The sequence below is a fragment of the Glandiceps talaboti genome, chromosome 15, assembly GCF_964340395.1.
Source record: "Glandiceps talaboti chromosome 15, keGlaTala1.1, whole genome shotgun sequence".
In the NCBI taxonomy this organism is placed as follows: domain Eukaryota; kingdom Metazoa; phylum Hemichordata; class Enteropneusta; family Spengelidae; genus Glandiceps; species Glandiceps talaboti.
This window is the reverse complement of record NC_135563.1, coordinates 7,710,150-7,723,816: the sequence shown is the minus strand read 5'-3', so window position 1 is coordinate 7,723,816 and position 13,667 is coordinate 7,710,150. Positions and strand designations below refer to the sequence as shown.

The window sequence follows — 13,667 nt, the reverse complement described above, 5'->3', positions numbered from 1 at the left end:
TGTATTGTATTATATTGTATTGTGATTGATAGTATGGTAATTGTATCATATTACAATATTGCATTGTTTTGTAAATTGTATTGTACTGTACTGTTACGGTACTGTACTATACTGCTGTACTGTATGTATTGCATTGTATTGTATTGAATTATCTTGTATTGTATTGTATTGTACGTATTGTATTGTATTGTATTGAATTATCTTGTATTGTATTGTATTGTATTGTATTGTAAACCAACTGATTGTGTGATAATCAAATTCTATATTTATTATTCCTCAATAATATAGTATGTGAGGCTATCAGATGATACTCCCCCTGGAGACATTATTGAGCTTTTTGATGTCTGGAAATTACCCAGGCCAAACCTTGTTATCTCCATCACCGGTGGTGCTAAAAACTACAAACTTGGTGAACAACATGCAGAAGTCTTTAGTAGAGGCTTGATCAATGTAAGTCACAGTCCTCAGAATATCTTGGTTTGAAATCTGTAAATGATATCATAACCTGAAGTATCTCAGAGATCGCTGACATCATAAAACAAGGTTCGATCGTTATACCATGCACAAGGTCTCCTGTAATTTCCTGACTTAGGACATTTATGGAAGGATCTCCTGAAACATAGGACACTTATGAAGGGTCTCCTGAAAACATCTAGACTGTCCACAATCTAGAAACCATCCTGACTTAGGACTTAATGGAAGGGTCTCCTGAAACCACCCTGACTTAGGACTTTATGGAAGGGTCTCCTGAAACCACCCTGACTTAGGACTTTATGGAAGGGTCTCCTGAAACCACCCTGACTTAGGACACTAATGAAGGGTCTCTGAAACATACAAATGTAGGACACTAATGAAGGGTCTCTGAAACATACAAATGTAGAACACTTTAATATGAAGGGTCTCCTGAAACATAGGACACTTATGAACGGTCTCTGAAACATAGGACACTTTTGAAGGGTCTCTGAAACATAGGACACTTTTGAAGGGCTTCATGAAACATAGGACACTTGTGCAGGGTCTCCTGATTACAACACTTTTGAAGGGTCTCTGAAACATAGGACACTTTTGAAGGGTCTCCTGAAAACATCTAGACTGTCCACAATCTAGAAATCATCCTGACTTAGGACTTAATGGAAGGGTCTCCTGAAACCACCCTGACTTAGGACATTATGGAAGGGTCTCCTGAAACCATCCTGACTTAGGACTTAATGGAAGGGTTTCCTGAAACCACCCTGACTTAGGACTTATTGGAAGGGTCTCCTGAGTCCACCCTGACTTAGGACCGACATTATGGATGGGTCTCCTGAAACCACCCTGACTTAGGACACTTATGAAGGGTCTCCAGAAACTATCCTGAATTTGTTCTGTGTCTAAGCATTTGTTACTCCATAGCATTTTCTGTCTCATGTGTAAATACAAATTTTAGTCTTTTGTTTGAGTTAGGAGATAGCAGTGGCAGAGGTAGGATTCCAATGTCGACTATTATGTATTTGTATATTCAGATTGAATGATCACTGTAAAGGTATCATTTTCTTCTCAGTAAGTAAAACTTCTTATTTTGTCACCTCCCAGGCAGCTCAAACAACGTCAACATGGCTACTGACAGGCGGTACCAACATCGGTATTGTCAAGGCAGTGGGTGATGCAGTCCGAGAAGGCCAAAGAATGCAATGGGTTGGTGGCAAGGCAAAGAGAACTGTACGATGTCTTGGTGTTGTACCATGGGGCTACATTGAAGACCATGATGCTTTGGTTAGCTCAGATGGAAAGGTATGGCTAATTGCTATGGATTCAAAATGCTATGTTTTTGTTACTGTACGTTTAGAAACTCTGGTAACAGAGAGGGAAATGTTGTAAATTATAGTCGACCAAAAGTTATGAGGGAGTTCTGCAATCAGTGCTACTAAAATGCATACTTTATGGGCTGTCATATTTCTATATTCAGCAGTTGTGAAAGCTTTTAACTGGTGTCAACAACAATTGCACTGAATATGGCGGGCCGATTGGATAATTTAGTTATTTACAAGTAGTGTCTACTCTCCCCTTCCACTGTCTGCAAAATAATAAAGTATGCCTGGTACACATGCTAACTTGCTATTCTTTCAAATTTTTCATGTGTCAAAATAAATACGGCTACTGTAGAATAGTTTTAGATTATGTACATTAACAACTTGTTAATTCATAGGGTTTGTACCCAGCGAAGTACAAAGTGAATCCAGTGATATTACGTGGTCATCCAGTTCCACTCAATCCAGATCATACCCATATTATCATGGTAGACAACGGCACTGATTTGAAATATGGTGTGGAACTCAACCTTAGAGCTGAAATTGAGAGAATTATATCAGCTCCATTTGATCCTGAAGACGAAGAAAGTAAGTTTTAGACTAACATTGGTGTAGTGTGTGTGTTAGAAGTAAAAGTCTTAAGTTTTGCTATTGTGTAAGAAACACGAATCCTTCATCGTTTAAAAAATTAGGGGTCACCTCGCAAATTTGTAAAATAGCATTGAAAATCTTTTAAAAAACATTTACTGAGAATCTAAAATGGCCACTAAATACTGGGAACAAAGGCAAAGCTGATTTCATCCTATTAAACCACATAAGTGATGTCTAGTAAGTCTTGAAAAGTCATTTTCACCACCTGTACATCATGTAACTTCTCTAACAGTAAGAGAAGTCAAATTATTTAAATCAGCCTCAAACTGACTGCTGCGAACTGGGGTAGGGAATTCTGGGTATGCAAACAATGGAGGTGCTTCATTATGTATCATATTACATTGCTGAGTTCAGTGGCAAAGCCAGTGTCTGTCTATTTGCTGTAATATTTTCTCATTTTGTTGCAGATTCAGGGTTAGCTGTACCTGTCGCAATGTTGTTGATAGAAGGGGGCGTTGATGCTATACGTACTGTACGACAAGTAGTATCACGAGGTATTCCAGCCATTATCTGTGAAGGAACAGGAAGGGCTGCTGACATACTATCCTATGCTCACCATAAAGCTCATATCAGAGAGTAAGTTGACCCAATGTTAAAAAGCAAAATTTGATTGTTAGGCAAAAAAAAGAGAATGGGTTATTTTTGTGTTTCCCCCGTGTCTTCAGACTGTATGGGCTGGAGAAACACACACACAAAAAAGACCAACGAGGGGGCATTCAAGTGATATGCACGCTGTCGTTAACCAGAAACAATTCTTTTCTCTTTTTAATATACAATAATTGGTCAGCATGTGCATCACTTAAATACCCCCACATCAGTCTTTTTTGTGTGTTTGTCCAGCCCATACCGTCTGCAGATCCATGGGGAAATACAAAAATAACCCTCCCTACTTCACCTACATGTACTTCAGTGAAGACAACTGCAGAGCCAATCATGAATAAGCAAATGACATCTGCCCCACATACACACTTGCTCTGAAGTACTAAATTAAAAAGAACAGTAACTGCCGTAAAAAGTAGACTAAGTGACAGGTTTGTTGAGAATTCAAAAAAAAAATCACATAATTTTAGACAAACTGTCCTGACCAGAAAAACAATTTGTTTAGGCCTTACAAAACCAGCACACATCCATGTGCAAAATGTTCATTAGTTAACTAACTTGACCTGTACCTATACTATTACTGTGAGAGGGAACCAGTTCTTAACACTTAAACAACTTTGGGCTTGAGGTTGTGACCTTTTTGGGGTCGTGGCCTCATTCCCAGATAAAGATGACTGACAGTCATCTAAATATTTGAAGTCTCTGATATTTTATTGCTCTGTTGCTTGACGAAAATAATTTTTGTTGTTAACTAACTTGCCAACCAATTAGTATTTAGTATTAATACTCCAAAGTTAACACACTTCTTGTACCAACAAACCAACCAATCAATCGACTAGAATACTAAAATGGTGTCACAATAAATTTATGTCAATATTATTATTATTTATTTATTACACATTTGTTACAACATTGAAAAAGAAGAAATATTTTACATTCTTACGTAAAAGGGTGAAGGGAGAATGGAAAATAGCAAAGCTAGTCCTGTCCATCTCCTACGACACTGGCAGTGCAACATTTGTACAATTAAATTTTTAGGTTTTACTGATGGCAGTATACATGATATACATGTAGACAGAAACTTATCAATAAATAAGATTCAGACATTGCTCATAGCTTATATCACGTCATATTTAAATAAACACAATGATGATTTCAAAAATCTGCATAAACTATTCATTCGCAAGACCAAACAAAAAACATTGTGTGGTTGCGATTATGCTCAATTTGAGAATATGTTGGTTAGCCGGGTAGATTTTTTTTTTTTTTTTTTTTAAATATTTTTTTTCACATGTGAGTGTCTAGTTCAGGTAGCTACTATTAAGTTTTCCATTGTTTTCCATATGGTCTCTGTGTTATTGGTTTCTTCTCATCAAATGTACAGCCATTACAGATTGGAAGAACAGTTTTATATTGTCTTTTTAAGTTGATGTCAGTTTCCGCGTCCACTACTTCTCGTGAGACTTCACAATTTTCGAGATTTTTTTTTTTTTCTTGAATATGTCAAAAAAAAGTTTAGGGTCAGCAGTGAAAAGCTAGGTGGGGGTTGGGTAACCGGAACCAAACAATTTATTTTTATTATGCCTAAATAAACTGTATTTCTGTTTCTTCAGCAATGTCGCAATACTGAAGAAAGAGAAGATTAGGATATTGAAAGAGAAACTTGTCAGTGCATTTGGTGATCAACAATCTGAAGAGAAGCTAGAGTCAGTGCTGAAAGATGTCCAGGATTGCATTGCAAATCCAAACTTGGTGAGATTCTAAGAATTTATCAAAAAAGTGTTTAGTTCAGAGGTTGTTGAAACTATAGAATTAGTGTAGTCTGTAAGGTACGCTGTGTCAGGGCACCCTCACACAACGGCCAGGGAGAGCAAAACGTCATGACGTATCTTACAGTCCAGAATTAGTGATGATATCAATTAATTCACGGAGTAATTAGTGAGTTTCAGGTGTGCTACCTAAGTGAGTACATGTATGTTGGATACCAAGACATTTAGCCTACTCAGTCAGTGTATAGGATTTTGAATCTTAAATTCCTGTTTTCATACTAAATATGACATAGTCCATAATTAAGGTTCTCCATATTGGGGTGCCTCATGCATCAGCCAACCTCATTCAGATCATTGAGGGCAGAATGACACAATGTACGTATCTTACAGTTGAAATATGACACTGATCATAGCCTGTTCATTCCAGCGTCTATATGCATTGATGTATTACGTTTGTGTATGTAAACAATTACCATTGTATCAACAACACCATAATGAGTGCATAGTTCATGAAATACCATCCATGTATTTGATGATGTCATTCTCTTTTATATGTATTATGTACAGTTGACTGTATTTGACATGGATGAAGGTGACAAAGCTAATATGGATCTAGCCATTCTGACTGCATTACTCAAAGGTAAAAAAGTGAATATTTCAAAATGTATGTGTGTGTGTGTGTGTGTGTGTGTGTGTGTGTGTCTGTCTGTCCGTGTGTGTCTGTGTCTGTCTGTCTGTCTGTCTGTGTTTGTCTGTCTGTCTGTGTATGTATGTATGTATGTATGTATGTATGTATGTATGTATGTATGTATGTGTATGTATGAGTGTCTGTCTGTCAGTCTGTGTGTGACTGTACAGTCTGTGTGTGTGTGTCTGTGTGTGTGTGTGTGTGTGTGTGTGTGTGTGTGTGTGTGTGTGTGTGTGTGTGTGTGTGTGTGTGTGTGTCATGATTCTATTCACTGTAGTTACATGTAATCATGCATGTATCAGGTTCACTTTCTAACCACTCAATAGCAGGGAACCCATAGATAAGGGTCGGTATCCAGCTAAAACAAGCAACTCCTCCACAATTCTTTGCTGGCTACTTTTCAGGAATATGTGTTTAAAAAGCCTTTGTGTCAACTACTCTATATCCATTGCTGGGCATATTCATGGGTCATGGTATTACCACCTACTTAATACCTCCTTCTTTTAAAATTAGCTACATCCACGCATTAGATGCACAATCATTGCGATAAAACAAAAACACAATAACGTTTGGCCAAGTTTGAACAGGTAAAAATTACCATATACCTTGATTTGTAACTTTGATTTTCCTATTTGATACTATGACAGAACCCCATGATATGTGAGTGCAAGTCTGTCAGGCCTACTCGGGGTATGAGCATGAGTGCCTGCTGTGTTCTCTGTGGTCATTCTTTCATAAGCGTAGGGAGTGAAAGTGCAGCAGAAAACACTGCAAGCATGAGTGCAAATACACCTGTGCGTACCTACACTGGAACTCACACAAAATGGTGCTCTGTTATTATTACACATGTTTATCCAAAACAGCAAATTTCCATAAAAATGACACTATATTGCAATCACACACTTTTTTGTACAATGAATGATCACACCCTCATTTGCATATTATTTGCATGCATGGTATGCAATGTTAAACTTTTCAGTATTGCACTGCAGTGAAAATACCACTAGTTTGCACATACACACTGGTGCAAATAATCTCTGGTACATACATTTATGTAATAATTAGTAATACTACAACTATTGAATGACTCATGTAAGAATGCGATCATATAATTATTTGTAGGATCTGGAGTTAACTGGAAACAACAGATAGAGTTAGCACTGTCTTGGAATTGCATTGATGTTGCAAGAGAAAGAATTTTCACTGATGACCATACTTGGAAGGTATGTATTTAAATAATATTGTCTCTCTAATCCAGGCAAAAGCTATCTTGGTCACACATTCTGGCCAACATCAACCTCCCTAACACAGGTTGAACTTTGGCTTTAATCTTGGCTGTGTTCCTGTTCTAAACCAAACTCTAAAGCTGTGTGTGTACGCACCTAACCTGGAACTATTCAGATCAGATAATAGGGGCCCAGGAGTGCCTACCTGTCAGAATGTATATCATCATGTCAGTGCAGTAAGGTCGTATCTGCTATGCAAATGTACACTTTTTAACTATGTTACTACGTAACTAAACCTTAAGCAGGCCTGGGCCAACCAAAATTGTTCATACATAATGGGCAAGTTGATAGATGTGGACATACTCAAATTATCTCAAATCATATCTTAGAGATGACAGGAAAGGGAATGTATTAATTTCTACCTTGCCTGAGTGAGGGCGCTAACACAGCTTAATATGGTATAATGTCATTTTAAAACTCACATCTTTAAATTTTCTTTGTGTCCAGGGAGAAGAACTTCATGACTTCATGACAATGGCTTTGATTGACAACAAAGTAGACTTTGTCAAGCTACTCTTAGAGAATGGTGTAATTATGCAAGAATACCTGACGGTGGCAAGACTACGCAAACTTTATAACTCTGTAAGTAGCCATAATTTCATTAAAGGGGAAAGGGTACCATGTGAATTCACTATATAATGTTGAATAAAACCTTGGATAAAATGTGTTAGTTTCATTCACTTTCACTTATCAGTATGGAGCTTACATCAATCGCAACTTGGAAGTGATGTACATACCTTGGTAAGGAACTTCTCTTAAACATATTGGACATGAAATTGTCTGCGTGCATAAGTTCCTACCACGGCCCATACATCACTTCTGCCTAAGTTCTGATTGATGCACTGCACAGTACTGACAAAAGTAAGTGAATAAAACCAAAGCATTCAATCTCCTGAAACATCGATATATTATTAAACAGTGAATTCATTATGTATCCGTCCCCATTTATGCTAATCTGTATACTTAGTATGCTTAATCCTCTGTGTACTTAATAATATGCTTGCAAGAAATGTACTCTTAGAAAGTTATGGCCGCAATTGTAAGTGTTAATGGTATGCCTGGTATTTTCTCTTTTACAGGCAGCGGATTCCAGTAATTTTAGAATTGTGATGAAGAAACTGACCAATAGCAAGGTAAGTTGTAAGTCACATGACAGAAACTCTCAAATATCAGACAACTTTCACTTGAAATAAAATGTAATGGAAATGTCATCTTTGAACAAATATTGTGACATCAATGAATTGAAAGCTAAGGATTTTAGATGTCGGTGTTTTACTATAAATTTGTAATTTGTTAATCACAGCAGGACAAGAATTTTTTTCCTCCAAAAATGTAGATTTGTGAAAGTCTGGGTCGTAGGCTCCATAGACTTTTCATGCAAAAGACTCCCTAGGCCATAGACTTTTCATGCACAAGACTCCCTAGGCCATAGACTTTTCATGCAAAGACTCCCTAGGCCATAGACTTTTCATGCACAAGACTCCCTAGGCCATAGACTTTTCATGCAAACGACTCCCTAGACAAAGGACTATCTGCATATATGCAGACATGGTGTTGTTAGGGTTATTGTTTTCTGAAATAACTTTGGATTGGTTGGTTTTGATTTCAGAGAGCAGGACCATTCTCTTTACGTGATGTAGGACAGTGTATTGGCAAAATGATGGGAGCTCACTTTGAACCCCTTTATCTTAGAGATAGAAAGTTTAAAGGTGCATCAAGAGACCTGAAAGCTTTGGTGGCTTTATCGATGAATTTAACAGGTATGTTGTACATGTTATTGAAATTTTCACAACACTTTTCTCAAAAGAGTAAGAAAGTCGTAACAATAAGTGATTTATGTGGATGGAATATTAAAGTGGCACATGGTGAGTTTATTAGCTTTTTATTCAAGTGAAAATACTAACAAAACTCTTTTAAAATGCAGAAAAAAATTACATCCCAAAATATATAAACTCAGCTTGTGCCCCTTAAACAGCTAGACTTGAACAGTAGAAATGTTCAGGCATCCTTGATCAAAAAATTGCATACTTACTGTAACGCCACCCCATCACAACCCACTCCACACACAAATACATGCACACACACACACACACACACACACACACACACACACACACACACACACACACACACACACACACACACACACACACACGATACAGGTTGCTATGAGGTCCATGGCTACACAGTGGTTTTCATCAGTTATACTGCAAGTGTTTGTTTAATCAGTTATACTTATACTGCAAGTGTTTGTTTCATCAGTTATACTTATACTGTAAGTGTTTGTTTAATCAGTTATACTTATACTGCAAGTGTTTGTTTCATCAGTTATACTTAATATACTGTAAGTGTTTGTTTCATCAGTTATACTTATACTGCAAGTGTTTGTTTCATCAGTTATACTTATACTGCAAGTGTTTTTTTTTCATCAGGAATGAGTGTTATTCATAAAGCCTATCAGGAGTATCAAAAAACACATGGCAACAACAAAGTGGTCCGTGAAAGACGTGAAGGAGATAGGGAGGAAGGACAAGGGGAAGAAGAAACTGAGATGGGATCTTTTGAACTAACTAATCCAGCTATGAACTTTGAAAAACCGTTCCGGGAACTTTTCTTATGGGCTATTCTTATGGGCAGGTAGGAGTTTGATAATGTTTGTCATATGAAAATTGAAAAGCAATTCAAAAATTTCTTATGGGCTGTAGTTATGGGCAGGTAGGAGTTTGATAATGTATGTCATATGGAATTTGAAATTTCCAAGAAAAGTTCTTATTAGACTTGTTACTGGTAGGTATGAGTTTGGTTAACATGTATCCCATGTGATCTTTGGAAATCTTTTCTGAAAACTTTTTATATGGGCTATTCTCATGGGCAGGTATGAGTTTGGGATTCACTTTCATGACTGTGAGTAGAAATTCTTATTAAAAACTACATGTATATGAACCCAGCTGAGTCCATGAGCATTCATTCTCACAAGTATCTCTTATGTTTTACCCCATTAGACTAGAAATGGCTGAGTTTCTATGGGAACTTGGTGACGAGGCCATCTCTTCTGGCATAGCGGCTGTCAAGATATTCTCATCCATGTCAGAACATATCAGTGATCCTGAAGACAGCAAAGGATACAATGAAGATGCTAAGTAAGTTGTATAATGATTCTAATCTAAGCAATATGGATAATGACAGGAAATACTTTAAGTCAGTACCTGTGATATCATTTTACCTCATGCTTGGAGCTAGCTAGAGGGTCAAAACAGAACAAGAAGGTTGACTAATACTCACACAAAGATAGACACATTTCAACTCTAAACTAACAATAACAGAGACACACTAAACACAGCAGGATCCTTTGCCCAATCACATTGAACACTGATAAACATTGCTATTCACAGTACAGTAAAAACAGGCTTCTAATGAAAACATTACACTGGACTTGATGATTTTAATGGCTTCAATTGTTTATTTTTTAACTGATAATCAAGATATCAACTTGATTACTTCAGCATCCTCACTACATAATTGTTTCATTTGTATTAGAAGTTGTCTGAGTGTGTGTAAAAAATGTCATGTTACATGAGTAAACACCAAACCAACATCATTTTAGCTGTAATGATATTGTCATAGGTCATGTTTTCGTGACATAGCATTGTCAAATACGCAGCCTGGGCAGCTCAAAATACTTTACTCCATGGCATATGGTCCTATAATGGTACAGAGGCCCTTTACACTTCCTTGTTTCCCTGGCAAACATACAACCCATGACTTCAAGATTTTTTTATATTACAGTGCCTATTATTATTATTATTATTATTTAATTCTTAAAGAACGCACTACACATACGTCTCAGTGCATTGTACACAACAAAGTAAAACAAAAACAAAAAAACATAATTAATGTTCATGAAACAAAGGGAATTAAAATGCAGTCAATACTGATAAAAAAAAGAGGTCGAGGTAAGAACATATCAAAAATAGTCTAAGAGCAAAAAAAAAAAAAAAAAATTAAAACAGAAATTCATGTCCAATTACGAATGAGGTCGAATATTAAAAGCCTTGGGAAAATATCATGAATGTACCTGTAAAATATGAGTTTAACAGAAATATTGCACAAAAAGATGCGTCTTCAAACGGCGTTTGAAACAATCAACCATTTCGGCGGTGCGAGTTTCTAGGGGCAAAAGGTTCCACAAAGCAGGAGCGCAGTGCCTAGTTACTAGAAGACATGCTGTGGTTATAATTGTGACATTCTGTTACAATATGCATACATACATGTATCATCGTTTTGTTTTATCACTAGAAAATTTGAGCAGCTTGCTGTGAGTGTGTTGGATGAGTGTTACAACACAGATGAGGTCTTGTCTGAGATGTTGATAGAGAGAAGACATCAAAACTGGGGTGGTAGGAATATACTCAATATTGCTGCTGAAGCCAACTGCAAAGTAAGTCATGATTCATGGCAGTATATATGCTTGGACTGAATGTTTACAAATGATACAATTAAACTGAATAATGGGTCAGATATCAAAGCATGGTCCTGCAATTCAAATATGTGTACACATTAAGAAATATAGAAATTAAGTAAAAATGACCCTCGCACTCCTCAAACTAGTGGAACACCCCTCCCATACATCCCCCTCCATCCCTCAAGTCATTGGAAGGCCCTCTTCCATCCTATCAAACTATTTAAAGGCTTCTTTCCACCTATCAAACTATTGAACCACCACCTCCCACCTCTCAAACCATTGAAAGATCCCCTCCCACCTCTCAACCATTGAAACACCCCCTCCCACTCCATATATACCATTAAAACACTCCCACACCCCCCCACACACACACACACAGACACACACACACACACACACACACACACACACACACACACACACAAACACACACACACGGCAAACCATTGAAACAACATCTCACCCCTCAAATCATTGAAACATCCCCTACTACCTCTCAAATCATTGAAACACCCCTACCACCTCTCAAATCATTGAAACACCCCTACCACTTCCCAAATCATTGAAACACCCCCTACCACCTCTCTAAAACCATTGATCACCCTTCTCCAAACATAAATTATTTGTGGTAATAAGTTGGCATTGTATATCCAATCCTGCAGGAGTTTGTAGCCCATGCTTGTTGTCAGAGTCTGCTGAATAAGATCTGGGAAGGAGGAATCAAGGCATCGCCATTACTGGTGAGTTTGTACTACTGTATGTAATGAGATGAACCATTGACACCATGGTCAGCATTCCCAAAATAATGATCGCAATAATATCTTTATTTCTCTTACATGTGCTCAAACCATTTTATAGTTATTATGTAACAAGCTATGTCAAGCCAGATTGTTCTGTCAAAGAGTTTGGCCACTACTATGATACTGTAACAGTAACTTTTATGAGAGTTGAAATAAGCTAGACATCAGGACCATCAGACTGCAAGATAATATGTCATGTCACATTGCCGTCACTGACATGCTTTATCCAAGGGGTTGAGCAATGTGAGGTCGCCTCATCACAGTTAACTTTACAGACTACAGAACAGTGAAAATATACTAGCTGGTAATATTTGAAGTAATTACAATCTGTCTTACTGGACTTGCTGTTGTTTGAATGGGCAGTTATAAACTTCATACCTGAATGATTAAGAACATTCATAGACATGTACTAGCTGGTATACATATTTCCTTACCTCACAAATCATAATATAATTTCTTTCTTTCTTTTAATATGTAGATAAGTTTATTTGTGTGGTGGTTACTGACTACTTGTCTGTCCTGCTGCCTCGATTCTCAAACCCTCTGCTGTACCTTTACCTCTTAGCTAAGTTTTTGGTGTAAGTTCCTTTGCTTTTATCTCTCTGTCTCCTTTAATTAACTCTTATGACTGTTCATAACATATCACAATACTTGTACCTATAAATCAAATCTTGTTAAATCCACTGTCTGTAACTATAAAAAAAAATTTAAGCTTGAAAGGTTAAAGGTTAAAGGTTAAAGGGCTATGTTACAATCCTTGGTCACCACATTAGTGTTTATCTTATAAATGGCGCCATAACTTCGGATTACTTGGGATCATTCTTTTGTTCTGGACCAACTTCTTCTAAATCTCTGTCAGACAACTGTTTATCATACCTAGATTTTAATCCTATTCTGAAGTAACCTAGCTATTTCCACTAATATCCGAGCCGTCATGTAGATTGTTCGATCTTTAGTGACTGCATACCTGATGGTCATCAATAGAGTTTCATTATACCATGCATGAGCCAGGTTGAACAAAAAATATGGAATATATACTCTGGTTGTTCTCTGTCATGACAATGCACATCTGTCACGACAACACGTGTCTATGTCACTGGTTCTGCTGTGTTCAAAATATGAGCCAAAACGTTCAAAATTGCCATTTTTTTCCCAGATTTTTCTGTGATATTACTGGCGCTGGTATAATTATGTTATTCTCGAAAACTTTTCTTCATTAAGCTAGATATTATATATAAATACTTGTGACTTAAGGGTTTGTCACTATGAGTTGCTAGACAAGTAGTAACAAAGACCCCTTAGGTCACTCATATTTTCCTTGGCCGAAAGAAGAAAAATATTGGAGAGATTAACATCTAAATGTCAGTGGTATCGCCTAATCTTTTGAGTGTGTACTTATACATGTAGATTGTACTAGCCTTGGTCTTTCCGTGCCTGATGGTGAAGTTGAAATATAAACAAAAGAAGAAAGATGATAAACTGACACCATTTGAAAAGATTAAAACCTACATCAATGCACCCGTCTCAAAGTTCTGGGGTGGAAGCGTAAGTATAGATTTTCACTGATTTTCAAATTCTTGATTAGAAATTAATAAAAAAACACACAGTGATTGTTTAGTACAGA

At 37.0% G+C, this 13,667-nt stretch overlaps 1 protein-coding gene across 1 annotated transcript in view; it reads left to right on the top strand.

The window, feature by feature from the left end:
• LOC144446907 (transient receptor potential cation channel subfamily M member 8-like) overlaps window positions 1-13,667 on the top strand; it is a 33,706-nt gene that overhangs the window by 6,129 nt on the left and 13,910 nt on the right. The window contains exons 5-19 of the mRNA XM_078136753.1: window positions 289-450; window positions 1,573-1,770; window positions 2,186-2,375; window positions 2,846-3,014; window positions 4,652-4,790; window positions 5,375-5,447; window positions 6,618-6,718; window positions 7,229-7,363; window positions 7,861-7,914; window positions 8,391-8,541; window positions 9,214-9,418; window positions 9,784-9,921; window positions 11,078-11,219; window positions 11,906-11,983; window positions 13,451-13,588. Of these exons, the coding sequence (XP_077992879.1) occupies window positions 289-450; window positions 1,573-1,770; window positions 2,186-2,375; window positions 2,846-3,014; window positions 4,652-4,790; window positions 5,375-5,447; window positions 6,618-6,718; window positions 7,229-7,363; window positions 7,861-7,914; window positions 8,391-8,541; window positions 9,214-9,418; window positions 9,784-9,921; window positions 11,078-11,219; window positions 11,906-11,983; window positions 13,451-13,588 (2,073 nt within the window). The remainder of the gene's footprint in view (window positions 1-288; window positions 451-1,572; window positions 1,771-2,185; window positions 2,376-2,845; window positions 3,015-4,651; window positions 4,791-5,374; window positions 5,448-6,617; window positions 6,719-7,228; window positions 7,364-7,860; window positions 7,915-8,390; window positions 8,542-9,213; window positions 9,419-9,783; window positions 9,922-11,077; window positions 11,220-11,905; window positions 11,984-13,450; window positions 13,589-13,667) is intronic.